Below are 14,465 nucleotides of genomic sequence, written 5' to 3' on the forward strand. Positions count from 1 at the left end.
TCATGGAGTGACTTGTAGCCAAGATCGGGTTCCGGCCTAAGTTAGGGCAGGATTCGACTCTGCTTACTACGAATTTTCTGGCCCAGATGGGGGCTACCATGTCCACCCTTCAGCTTAAGCGATATGCCACCTTGGCCAGCCTGGATGCCCTTTTCATCTCCCAAGTCATTCATCCTCAGGCCACCGCAGTAAGCCACATGCCCGTCTAATCTTTTATATTACCACCATCATTCCTTGTAAATTTTTTAACTTTGGTTTATTCCAGGATGCCTTATTGGCCCATAGGAACGCGGATTTGGTGGTCGAGATGGGTATGAAGCTGGAGACGACCCAAATAGAGCTGGAGGGGGCCATTAATCAACGGGAAGCTGCTAGGGAGGCCCTTGTCAATGAGGCTGATCGGGTTCAGGCTCAGCACGAGGAAGCTTTGTCTAGGAAGGACGCCGAACATAAGAAGTCGGTGGACAACCTGAAGGCAGAGCTACGTCGTGTTTGTGGCTCAGAGGCTTCGATCAAAGCCCTTTTGGAGGCGGTTGAGGTCCAACTTTTCCAGGAGCGGGAGAAGGTGGTAAAACTTGAGTCATGGAACCAAGCTTTGGAGAGCAAGGTTTAGTTGGAGATGAAACGAAGCGAGGAGGCTCGCTAAGAGAAGGAGCAGGCTGACGAGATGTTGGCAGCCACTTTTGATGAGGCTATTTACATGACTTGGCTCCAAGACAAGAACATGAATCTCCTCCTCTATCTGGATCTAGCTGCAAAGAGAGTTGAATTCAAAGCCAAGGAGAAAGTTGATGTGGTGTTCCTAGCTGGGGATGAACAGGGTGAGAATGCTCCGGATGTCCTGGATCAGAACGAAGCCTAGGTCTGGACCTTTGTATTTTTATGAGGGCTTCCTTTCTATTTTTGTAGTTGCATTATATTTATGGACGCGAATGCGTCCAAGACAATTTTTATCATCCATATTTATATATTGATTTTTCTCTACATAATGGTTTCCACTTTATATTTGTTCATTTTTTCTTCTAAATTCACTAAGTGTTTTATCACTCTACATGAATCCAAGTTGAATATTGGGTCCTGGTTCCAATGGCTGGGACCACTAGGGTAGAAGGAATTTAACCTGTCTTGAGACCCACGTTCGGGTCTTGATGGCCTGGACCATTTTGGACTTTATCAATATAACTTAACTGATTTATCTCAACTTTATGGTTCAAGTTCCAACGGCCTGGATTGTTACGGATTTTTTAGATATGACTTAATTAATTAACTCGTTTTGAACTCGAGGTTCAGGTTCCAACGACCTGGACCGTTAAAGAGTCAATAACTGTCATCTGATTTATTTGTTGTAACTCTAGTGTTCAAGTTCCAATGGTCTGGACCATCAGAGATTAGTTTATTATCTTATTTCGAACCTGAGGTTCAGGTTCCAACGGCCTGGACCGTTTATAAGACTAACTTTAACCAATTTAAACATTCATGTTTCAATGGTTCTAGGTCATTCTAAGGAAAACATTAATATGGATTTGGTTATCCGGGACCACGTTAGCTCTGGACCAATTTTTAGGAGTTGGGTTTCGAACCCCTGGACCATACCGGTCCGAGTCAGGATTGGACTTTGAGCAGTCCTTCTAGGTTTTGAACCCTCCGGGTGATGTGGGTCTGGGTTAGGACTGGGCTTTGAGCTTTGCATCCTTTTAGGTTTTGAACCCCTCGGACGATGTGGGTCTGGGTTAGGACTGGGCTTTTAGCCTTGCATCCTTTTTGTTGGGAGTTAGGTTTTGAACCCCCCGGACGATGTGGGTCCGGGTAGGACTAGGCTTTTAGCCTTGCATCCTTTTTGTTGGGAGTTAGGTTTTGAACCCCCTAGACGATGTGGGTCTGGGTAGGGTTGGATTTTTAGCCTTGCATCCTTTTTGTTGGGAGTTAGGTTTTGAACCCCTCGGACGATGTGGGTCCAGGTAGGACTGGGCTTTTACCTTGTATCCTATTAGGTTTTGAACCCCCAGTCTATACGAATCCGGATCCGGACTAAGCCCCAAGCTTTGCATCCTTACCCCCTAAGTGACCAAAGTGTGTAGTCCTAGGTCACTTGTTTGTGTAAAAATTGAAGACGGACGCAAACTTTTTGTTACCTTACAACATTTCTTACAGTGTTTTGTATACGCCATTTCCATTAAAAATAAATCACCCTGGGGCGTACATTACTAGAAATAAAAAATGTTAGAAAGAAACATAATTAGATCCTCTCGACTACTAATAGTACCGGCGAAGGTGTTCTGCGTTCCAGGCCCTTGCGACCTCCATTCCGTCTAGTCGCCTTAAGCGATACGTTGCCAGACATATTTCATTTTAGATTTCATAGGTTCCTTCCCAGTTTAGTCCCAGAGCCCCCACTCCTAGATCTTGAGTTGCAAGGAAGACTCTTCTAAGGAGTAGATTGCCGGTTTCGAAACTTCGGCTTTTAACTTTAGAGTCAAACTGCCTAGCAATTTTACCCTGATACATCTTCAACTGCACTTGTGATTCCTGCCGGATCTCTTCGATGAGATCTAGGGATTCTTGGAGTAAGGCGTAGTTCTGGACAGGAACGTATGTGTCTCGTCTATGAGACGAGACTGCCATTTCTACTGGGATGACCGCTTCACATCTGTATACCATTGAATAGGGATTATTTCTGGTCGACATTCTTTCTTTGGTCCAATAGGCCTACAGTATGCGGGGAAACTCTTCCAACCACTTGCTCTTGCAGGCTTGGAGTTTTTTCTTTAGTGTTCCCTTCAGAATCTTGTTCACGGCCTATGTTTGCCCGTTTGCTTGGGGCCTTGCAATTGCGGAGAAGCTTTTGATGATGCCATGTCTTTTACAGAAGTCGGTGAAGTGGACGCTATCAAATTGTGTAATGACCCAACTAATTCTAGACTTTGGACCATTAAAAATGCTTATACATAGACACTATTCTTAAGAAAACATATATATGAAACATTCATAACTTTATTAAATACTATAAAGGAAATGTCGAAATACATAAAATTCAGAGTATGGTATGGGATCCTATTGTTTTTGTTGACCCAGGATTTGGCCAACTGACACGGAGTCAGAATATGCTTGATATGAATGATTATGTAGAGAAGAACGTAATGACGAAAAATAATAACAACACGATATTTTTTATAGAGTTCGGCCCCAGGATCTGGTAATAACCTACGTCCACTTAGATTGTTATTGATATGAGAACCAAAGGAGTGATCAAAGAACAAGGGTTCAATGAGTTTCACTAACCTCTCAAGAACAATACAATATCACTAGGAGAATTACTTTAGTCTCAAATGATTCAGAAGCCAAAAAAAAGTCCCTTCCTTGAGCTATCTTTTGCTATTTATAGGCTCAAGGGGGATTACAAAAGATTGTTACAGATATTCTTTCCTGAATAATCGGATACTCAGGAGATTGTGTGAGTTAAATTCGGGATTTACAAAGATCTTCTCATTAATGTTGCTTTGTATGCGGAACCATCCACCAGACTGGTCGCAGGTAAGACTGGGCTGCTTACTGCTTCTAATGCGTCTTCTGGTCGATACTCTAGCAGAGCTTTTCCAGGTGTCAGCCACGTGTCCAGGGATCACTTGCCACGTCATCAATGCTAATTTTTTGGATAACAGTTTTAAAAATAAAACATGATTTAAATCTTAAATAAATTCATTACAAAATCAGGTGCGAAAAATACATAGAAAACATAATTAAAATGACTAAAAACAACGTCATCCTCGAATCATTCACGCAGTCCATCGAATCCATTCTTCCTCAATACACAATCCCAAGCCACCAAGAATCTTTCCGCCGCCATACTATTTTCCTGCACATATAAAGTAAAGGAATGAGCCTAATGCCCAGCAAGGAAAATCTACTAAAAGCATATAAACATAAACATATAACATATGACTATAAAGACGTATACCATATAGGACTACACTATTAATGGCCATTAAGACATGTGATAAACCATCTACATCCCCTATCTAATATCTGAGGTAGGGTAAATCATAACTATAAACATAAAAATGATAAACACTAGGGCACTAAGCAACTATGAGCCCTAGATAAAACATAACATAACGTACTATAGCATAAGCATATTATACATAAACATACACATAAGCATATAGAAACTATCCTATTTTCCTTACCAATACCGGGAAGTGAGAACAAGGATGGGATTTTGGAACACTCCTAAAACCAATAATAAGAATGTGAGTATTCTAAAAGAAAGAGATGAAAAGAAATGAACTAAAACCACCGAGAAGAAGAGCTTACTGAAAAGAAACCTCAAGTTCAAAGAACTTAAATGCCTGACCAAGAATGGAAAATATTGAGTTAGGATTTTAGTAGAGAAAACTATAAGAAACTAATGAAACATACAGAAATGAACTAGGAATAGGAATACCTTTAAATGCTCTATAACCAAACTACACCTCAATATCGAAAACACATTATTAACCTTACTTCCCAAGTGTTTAATAAGCTTAAGATGATAAAGCTTATAACCCCAACCCAAGTGTTTAACACTCTAAAGTAAACCTAGCAGCTTGAAGGCTTTGAACTCAGCTTGAAGAATGAAATAAATGGCTGGGTACTAGGTCCTATTTATAGAGTTCAAGAATGAAAAGATCTTCTTTTAGCTTGAATAAAAATAATTAATATTTAATTGAAAAACATTTGAATATTCGTTCAGCAGAGGCTTAAGACTCGGTCAAAAGATTCAGAGGCTTGCTAAGAGGTTGAGGATTAAAATGAGCTCGGTTTCAAAAATGTTTGAAAATATTGCCATAGAGCCGATATATCACCCATAGTAGGCGATATATCGCCTAGGCCTATCTTCTCGAGGTCGTCGAAGCGTTCATACGAAGTTATTACATGTTTTTCGTATTCCCCGTGTGGCGATGTATCACCCCTAGAGCTGCGATATATCAGCATACGCTGAAATATTATACACGTAATTGCACTTTTTCAACCTAATTTGATTTAAGTAAACATGTTTGACTGAGTCATTTAACGATTTTAAAGGTACTGGCAGATTCTGGGGTTATTCCTCAAAAATACTTAATTCTTCAATAAACATGCACATGACAAGTGTCATGATCTTATTAGTTCTATCTAAACCTTATAGTATAATAAATATCATCTTCATAATCAGCTATATTAATCAAACCTTATGTTATAATTAATATTCTTAATCTATAGGTTAAACTTATAAAATCTATAAGTGTTACTACGAGTGTTCAACTAAATCCCGACTTGAACCAAAATCCACAGTCATAAACATACTATAACTACTACTAGCTACTACTAATATTACTACTACTATCTAACTAGCTATGTAAAGTCCTTGGACTCTATAAATTGCTTCCCGTTGTCGAACACAATTTTGTGAGGGAGGCCGTATCGGCACACAATGTTGTTAATGACGAAGTCCAGAGCCTTTTTGGAGGTGATGGTGCTTATTGGTTCCACTTCGACCCATTTGGTGTAATAGTCAACAGCTACAATGGTGTATTTTACTCCACCCTTCCCCGTCAGGAGTGATCCTACTAAATCGATTCCCCACACTGCGAAAGGCCAGGGACTAGTCATCAGGGTTATTTCCGTTGGAGGGGCTCGCGAGATCTTCGCATAACTTTGGCATTGTTCACATTTGCGGACGTAATCAACACAATCCTTCTTCATCGTTGGCCAGAATTATCCTTGCCTTAGCATTTTCTTAGACAAGCTGAGTCTGGTTGTGTGATCCCCACAGAAACCTTTGTGCACTTCATGCATGATTGCACTCATTTTTGTCCCGGATACGCATCGAAGATAAGGCATGGACAAACCCCTGCAATAGAGTCTGCCAACCATCATGACGTATTTGGGAGCCTGGTACTGAAGTTTCGTGGCGGTAGCCCTATCCGCGGGCAATTCCCCAGTGGTTGGGTGTTGGATGAGAGGGCCCATCCAAGACGTAGAGTAATCTATTGTTGGGAGTTGTGCCCTGAAAGCATATGTAGTAGACATTGTTTTAAGAAATAAATAAATTGAATTTATTATGCATATATTTTATGGACTATATTATTCTGTGACAATATTATGTAAATATCAGAAAAATTCCTAAGTTCATATATGTGATCTCAAACACATATTGGTATGGAAGGATTGTGTTTGAGATAAATGAACTTGAATAGTTCGCGGTAAAATAAAGTTATGGAATCTTTAGATTAATTACTGCAAGTACAGTCCACTACTATTATGAATACATTTGATATAGATTTGGGTTACTAGTGTAGTAGGACATTTTAGTGGAGGTACTTTATATATTAGAGAATATATAGAACTGGACCAGATATGTTTATTAATACTTAGTTAAATATCGTTTTGAAGTATTTATTAAATATATCAACTGATGATCATATACAAATAGATTTTAATCCTGAAGTTACTATGAACTCTTGTTTATGTTATATGAGTTCTTTGATTCACTCGTTAGGGTCTGTCAGAATGATCAGGCTATAAACTTTTATTTTGGGAACTCATTAATGTAAATGACTGGGGACATAGTATACAGATATGGAATCAATACCTTCTCGTGAGAGATTGAATAATGGTTCTCTTAAGGGTTGACTTTTGGGATTGAAAATGTTATTGAGCTCAAATTCATAATTTAGTTATGAATTAACTTTCACTAGTAAAGTCAATGGTACTTAAGGAAATAAGATATAATTAAAAAGGTAAAACAGTAATTTTATTCCCGATTAATCATGAACCATTATTAGAGGGTTAATTTGTATGGAATGATTATATCAATGAACGCTTTATCATTATAAAGTACTCAGTAAATAAAAAGTCTATAATTACAAGAGTGCAGTCTCATATTTATAGTTTAGTAATCATGAGATTAATAAATTAAGATTATTTAATTAAAGAGTTTAATTAATAATCTCAAATTTATTGGAGCTTGAAATTATAGGTCCCCACAGCAGCTCTATGAACATTATTCAAGGCAAGAGTTGATATAAAGGAAAAAACGGTTGAAAGACATATTTAAGAAGAAATTTGTTCTTCAGGCCAAATATGCAATTATGTGATAATAGTGATTAATTAATTAATTACAAATTAGTTGTAATTAACAAAATTAATTAATATATAATTTTTGAAATTATATTAAATAATAAAATTAATTTCGAAATTATATTAAATAATTAATTAATTATAATTTTCGAAATTATATTAAATTAATTATTTAATTTCGAAATTATTATTGGTTTTAATTAATTGGTAGAATTAATCAAATATCTTTATTTGAGTGGGAGATAATAATCTGATAAGTTCAAATTGGATTTGAATTTAAAAGATTGATATTTATTAAAATAATTAATTATATTTGATAATTAGTTAAAAACATATTTAATTCAAATTTGAATTAATTATCAGGTTGTTAGATTTTTATCTGACAAAGTAGTTTGAATAAATAATTAAATAAAAATAGAAAAATCAAATATCCCTAAAATATAAGGTGGTACACGACTACACATAGTCCATGGGCTGTGTGAGGCGTGTACTGCATAATTTTCATGGGATAGATTTTTCAATTTTATTTAATTAATTAATTAATGGAAAATTCAAAAATCAGTTTTGGTTATTTTCATTAATAAGATAATTAATTAATTAAAAGATAAATTATAAATTGGTGAAATATATATATTTTTTAAATTTGAATATTTTCTTTTTAAATAAGACTGATCAGAAAATAATCAAGATACTCAAAAAGAGACAATTATTCGCTCTGTGAAAAAGAACAATACTTTTCTATCTCTCCCTGAAAAAGATACAGAACTAATTTCAGGTCTATTCTCTTGATCTCATGTGTTTAGTACATCAAGTAGAATCAGAAATTAACCATCATTTATTCTCTAAGTGCCCACACACTTCTTGAGATGTAGAGAACGTTGTGGAAAATCTTGGTGTGAGTACCTGGGAGCAGTTTGGATAGGAAGTTCGTTCAAATTACGAAAAGATAGCAAAGACATTTTATAGGCATCAAGAGGTATGTTTTCTATTTACTTGCTTATGATTAATGTATGTATATTAATAGATCTGCATATTTAAAGGTAGTTTAAATATATTACAAAAAATTTGTTGTACACTGGGCCAACCCACCACCATTCCGCTGCGTATTAGGAAACTCGTTCCTAACAATTAGTACCAGAACGATCATTAATCTCTGCATACATTATTTACTGTGTGGGCATAATATGCATTCTTATATTATTGTAATATATGTGAATGAATGGATGTATGTATGATTATAGTTTATTCTTAAGGGTCGTTAATTATATGGTGTTTTGGGTTTAGGAATTGTTCTTAAATTTCTAGATGAAAAATGTAAGTCATTTTGCGGCATAGGAATTTTTTGTAATTTAAGTTTCTGCATTAAATTATATGCAAAAATTATGTAAGGCCAGAGCCTCGGGTTCCGTGCCCCGAAGCCCGAGCCTATACCCAGCCGTGCACAGCCCCTGCGTTGTTGCCAGCCCAGCGCGCCCCTGCATGTCACGGACTGACATTTTGACAGCGGAAATGCTCGTGCAGCACCTTGACTCCTCTGAGCCAAGGTCAGCCTTCCAACCATTCGAATAATAATGGGCACATTTTTCACGCGACTGTGTGCCTCTGCTCACTTCTATCTCTCGAACAACTCTCACTGAGTCATGCTCTCAAGCATCTATGAGTGCAACCATGCATCTAGGCCATCTAGCCAAGGCGCTCACACTATCCATAGGTTCTCACTATGACAAGGCAAATTCCAACACCAATGCTCACCCAGACATTCGCAAGCCAAGGTAGCATGTGTGGCCAAGAGCCAACACCAAGCTGACATGCCAACACCTCTCATCATGCCCCATTCGATACTTTCTGAATAGCTCACGTCACAGACCAAGGACTTCCATACGTCCATAGTCCAATCCTCAAAGCACCATGTCGTCACGCATGTTGGCAGGCCCTTGAGACTAGCTGCCAGACTAGCAGCACTCACTGGACCTCTGTCCTACTCAAGCATAGGGCACCCTCCAATGCTTGTATGCTAACAAGTCCCATGAATGACTTCCCGTGCCATCTCGTGTCGAGACTCGTGGCCATGGCGCACTACGATATCTCTCGAAGGTTCGGGCCATGTTCCATGCAAGCGGTATCCCGGCAAGCCAAGGGAACCGTACCCCTAAACCTCTGGCAGCACACTTCGACGCACTACCGGGGCGGCCCGGTAATGTCCATGAGTGCTCCTACTCATGGAGACATATGAGTCCCCTCGTGGTCCTCATATGCCCATCCTACTAGTCCTCCCAACTAGTAGTAGCTCACTTGACGCACCTGCACCAGGGGGTGGTGGAGAGCTGACACCAGGTGCTCCCCCTACCAAGAGCCTTCTGAGCTTTTAGCCTTCTACCAGGAACATATATGATTTTTTCTTGGGAGACATATTTGACTCTCAGCTCACCAATTCTCCAAATCTCCCAAATCCGATTGCACCATAGCGTTCATTGACCCTTCAATATGGAACCTACCAAGTCCCGTCCATTTCTGAGCAATATTGAAGATATTTACGAAAACACCACTGTCGTACAAACTAGGCATCAGCATGCTCACCAGCCTGCACCCTCGCGTGCGCATCTGACCGAGCACCATCCTAGCTTGTAACATGCCCTCAAGGCCGGCATGTTACACTCTCCCCCACTTCAATTTTTGATGCCCTCATTGACAGACCGCTGGCCAATCTTTTTCCTGCCACGACTCCTAAGCTCACTCCATGCTTCTTCCGAATCTTGAGTCTGCACTAGTCCCTCTACCACTATAGAATCATTGACTTGGTGATGATCTCCCGCATCCACTCTTGGACTCGATCCAAGACCTCATGCCACTGTCGCTATTCAGAAACCTCCCATGAAGTAGTGTCGCTGCACTCGAATACTCCTTGCACACATGAACTCTTTTGAGTCCATCACTACGTCCCTCTAGTCAACCAAGCAGCCCTTGCAACACTGACCCCAAAGCCAACACATCATTTTATTGTTGCTTTCCCGCCAATTTTCCAATGCCTACTCTTATTGACAAGGAGGAAATTAAGGTGCACCCCTCGGGGTGAGGTTCGCAAACCAAGCGTTCCCAACAACACCTACCAAACATCCTTCCGGTGAAGGCGTGTCTCTCTTCAACGTGGCACTCATGTCAAATGTAGCCTTTATGCAGTATCTAGTGCACCCTTTCACACAGACTTCACAAAGTAGTCTCTCAGACTTTTGGCCCTCCGGCCTTACTGCATACCCATGGCTTAATGCAAAATGGCCACTCCTGACCATAAGCATAGCTTCTACCCTGAGCTTCTACAATGTGGTTAATGATCTGACATCATTTGAAACCACTGCACTGCCTTCTGGCTGGTACTCATGCTGACTCTCAGCATCGTGCCTCAAGTTCTGCCTCCAAATCAACCTTGCCTAACTCTAGACGGCCTGTTGAATCTTGACCAACTTGACTGCACTTTACCTCACCCTTGAGGTTTGAATTTGTCCAAATCCGCTATCTCCCTTCGGCATATGATATAGTGGGCTCCCCCAATTCAACTTGGGAATAACTTCTCTTCTCGAGGTGTACCTCTCAAGGTATAGCTCGCAAGCTAACCGCTTTCTCACATGCGGTTCCTCGTTCCATTTATCACTTTTGAAGATGATGTTGAACTAATGCCTCAGTCATTCTGACTCTTCGCCCCTTGACATCTCTACGCTGCCTTAGTACCTGAGTCCTGCTGATTGTCACCTTAGGCAAACATTGCACTGATGTTACCTTAGTACCTGAGTCCTGACGACTTTCACCCTAGGTAACTGGCTCAGTCTTTGTCTCTGAGTCTCCTTGACTTTACATTCTAAACAACTAACGATCTCCATGATAACTCATCTCGATGCTTTTGTAATGGAACATTGGGCTACTATTTGGATGTTTGAACCGTGAAGGTCTCTCCCCCACTTCAACTGTTGGCTTCCTCGACAACTTGCCTACACGCAAGGACGTCTAACCACCCCAACTCTTCATGCACAAAACAACTCTAGAAGTGCACCCCGCAGGATGTGACTCTCGACTCAACTACTTCTTGTAGCACCACTGTCGATTCCCTTATGCGTGCACTGTCCACATAGCTATCCATCTGCTCTATACTAGCATATCGCCCCTTCGGGCAACTTCTCTAGGCTTCTATGGTCACTAAGTCCCAATAGCAAGGCCTTTTGGCCCACATTTAAACTCAAGCACCATCTAGGACTCCTTAAGCATTCTTCCAATACTAAGTTTCCTCGACGCAGCCCTACAGCACTCAAGAAACTCTAGTACTATTATGACCACTACACGCGGTCTACTCGGCCCCGCTGGCCTTTGATGCATATATTCCACAACTTAGCATCTCCTACAATACCTTAGTGTTGCTCACACCAGCTAACATCCCTGTGAGCCAACACGTCCCACTCCATTGTCTCAGCGCTTCCCCTCCGGGTCAGAACAAGATGACATGCAAACACTTCCAAGTACGACTATCCTCTGACAATCGCGGCCACTGCCACCTTGGTCTCCATGTGATGCCCTTTCGCACACAAGTAGCAACTGAAGCATTCCATGCTCATCTTAATTTGATTCCTCAAAGTTGTCCACTTTCGATCACTGTCGAGACTAACAAGCGTCTGACGGCCAATATTATGCTCCCACACTCTTGCATACAAGTTCCCTTTTCAACAACAACGCTCCGTGTGACTTACATTGTCACTCAGGCGAACCTGAACTAGTGAACCAAGCATACAACCTTGACCTCTCGATCAAACCTTGTCTCGTGTCAATGAGTTCCAACTCTTTTGTAGCACCTCTCCACAATTGCATGTGTTTGTTGTCTTTCTAGCATCACCGAGCTTTGATTCGAAGCAACCATAACTTGCCCCCTCGCTAGAATGTCCAGTATTCCCACGAAGAAGAGCAACCAAGTCTTATCCCATCTCAGCCTACTGATCCTCTCTAGGTGACTGAAAGGCTCAACGACATATGTCCAAGCATCCAGACCTTTATGGTCCTTCTGCACGCCTAAATGCCCTATAGGATGGGCCAACCAGTTTCATCCCTCACTTGAGATGAACCTGGCTCTAATTCCAATTATCACGGGCTGACATTTTGATAGTGGAAATGTCCGTGCGACACCTTGACTCCTTTGAGCCAAGGTCAGCCTTCTAACCATTCGAATAACAATGGGCACATTTTTCGCGCGACTGTTTGCCTCTACACACTTCCGTCTCTTGAACAACTCTCACTGAGTCATGCTCTCAAGCATATATGAGTGCAACCATGCATCAAGGATATCTAGCCAAGGCGCTCACACTGTCCATAGGTTCTCACTATGGCAAGGAAAATCCCAACACCGATGCTCACCCAGACATTCACAAGCCAAGGTAGCATGTGTGGCCAAGAGCCAACACTAAGCTGACGTGCCAACACCTCTCATCATACCCCAATCAATACTTTTCGAATAGCTCACATCATAGACCAAGGACTTCCATACGTCCAATGTCCAATCCTCAAGGCACCATGCTTTCATGCATGTTGGCAGGCCCTTGAGACTAGCTGCCAAAATAGTAGCACACACTGGACCTCTGTCCTACTCAAGCATAGTGCACCCTCCAATGCTTGTATGCTAACAAGTCTCATGAATGACTTCCCGTGCCATCTCGTGTCGAGACTCATGGCCATGGTGCACCACGATGTCTCTCGAAGATTCGGTCCATGTTCCATGCAAGCGACATCCCGGCAAGCCAAGGGAACCGTACCCCTAAACCTCTAGCAGCACACTTTGACGCACTACTGAGGCGGCCCGGTAATGTCCATGAGTACTCAAGGTCCTCATATGCCCGCCCTACTAGTCCTCCTAACTAGTAGTAGCTCACTTGACGCACCTACTGTAACGCCCCAAACTCCAAGGACCGTTACGGTGTGCCTTGTAAACAGTGCTAAACTCGATAATCGAGTCATTTGGCCAAAATCGTGAACTAAGTATGATTAGCGGTTTAGGGATTAAACATTTTGGTTAAGATGTAACGTTTCACTAGAACGTTTAATATATACATTGGGATCCCGAAAATATAATTTAAGAGTTTATTACAGAAAATATTTACAACAAGTCGTTCTAAGCGGCAAAACAGGGTTCAACCCTAGTTCCACTTTAAACCTCGGCCGTGGCGGACGAGCAACTGCATATGTACACGTCATCACCTAAGCTCTCCAACTCAAGGATGGTCCAGCTTCCTCTTGCCTTTTCCTGCACCACGTAGCACCCGTGAGCCAAAGCCCAGCAAGAAAACACCATATAACATGATATGATATCAACAATAACCACGGTAACCATTCGGAACCAACGGTCCATACAGATAGGTGACAATAGCCAAAAGTCACAATAATGAGCATCGCTCCCTCTAGCCATGTGACGATAGGGTCACCAGGGCTTAACTGACAAGTGTTTCGTTCATAAGCTTGGTTAGGACAGGTGCAAGGTGATTAGTCACCAACATAACCTTCCTCACGACTCTAGAGTCGAAACTATGGACAACGTCCCTTAGCCATGTGACAAACGGTCACCGGGGTCATATACCTTGGCTGAAATCATCTGGTCTTAGACCAGGCAAGCGCTTATAGTTCTCATTGACCTTCCGGTCGGCCAGCATTAATACCCCATATGAGTCATTCAATGCCGACCTCGATTAGATCTAATCTTTATTTGGCCCGGCGTTCACAACGCACTGCCACCACTGACCCTTAGGTCGGTAAAGTACGACCAGTGCTCAGCCCGTGGTGAACTTAACTAATAAGTCACAGCTTCACAGACGGATCTGACACCATTGTCGATTCTGACTAATAAGTCAGCGCCATACACAGGTAAGCCCTGCCACCAAACATATATCACATATCCAATATCCATAAACAAGGTATTCATCATGCTTACTTAACATATATTAGTACAATTAGGACCATGCATTAACACAGAGGCTCAAGCTCTGAACGATATCACACCCAGTATACAAAGCATGTCCTAATCACGTGTTTTTTAGGCATCATATGCAATATATTCAACAATCCAACATGCACCAATAACAACCATGCATGTCACGTTTAATAGTCAACCAACATGCATCAAGAATAGCCATGCATGTCATACATAATAATCAACCGACATGCATCAATAATAACCACGCATGTCATACTCAGTAATCAACCAACATGCATCATAATAGCCATGCATGTCTCATATACACAGGGTGCAGTTTTCTCACCTCAATGTCGGGCTAGAACGATTAAAAGAACGACCCTTGAGAACGATCAACTTTAGTCCTTTAGCGGTCACCTAGTCATAACCAAAT

At 41.1% G+C, this 14,465-nt stretch overlaps 1 protein-coding gene across 1 annotated transcript in view; it reads left to right on the top strand.

Annotated features, from left to right (window-relative positions):
* Window positions 1–667: 667 nt before the first annotated feature.
* The window catches only part of LOC133779004 (uncharacterized), a 29,243-nt gene continuing 15,445 nt past the window's right edge, over window positions 668–14,465 (top strand). Inside the window, exon 1 of the mRNA XM_062219013.1 lies at window positions 668–821. Coding sequence (XP_062074997.1) covers window positions 668–821 — 154 coding nt within the window. The remainder of the gene's footprint in view (window positions 822–14,465) is intronic.

Source organism: Humulus lupulus, chromosome 1 (assembly GCF_963169125.1).
Source record: "Humulus lupulus chromosome 1, drHumLupu1.1, whole genome shotgun sequence".
NCBI lineage: Eukaryota > Viridiplantae > Streptophyta > Magnoliopsida > Rosales > Cannabaceae > Humulus > Humulus lupulus.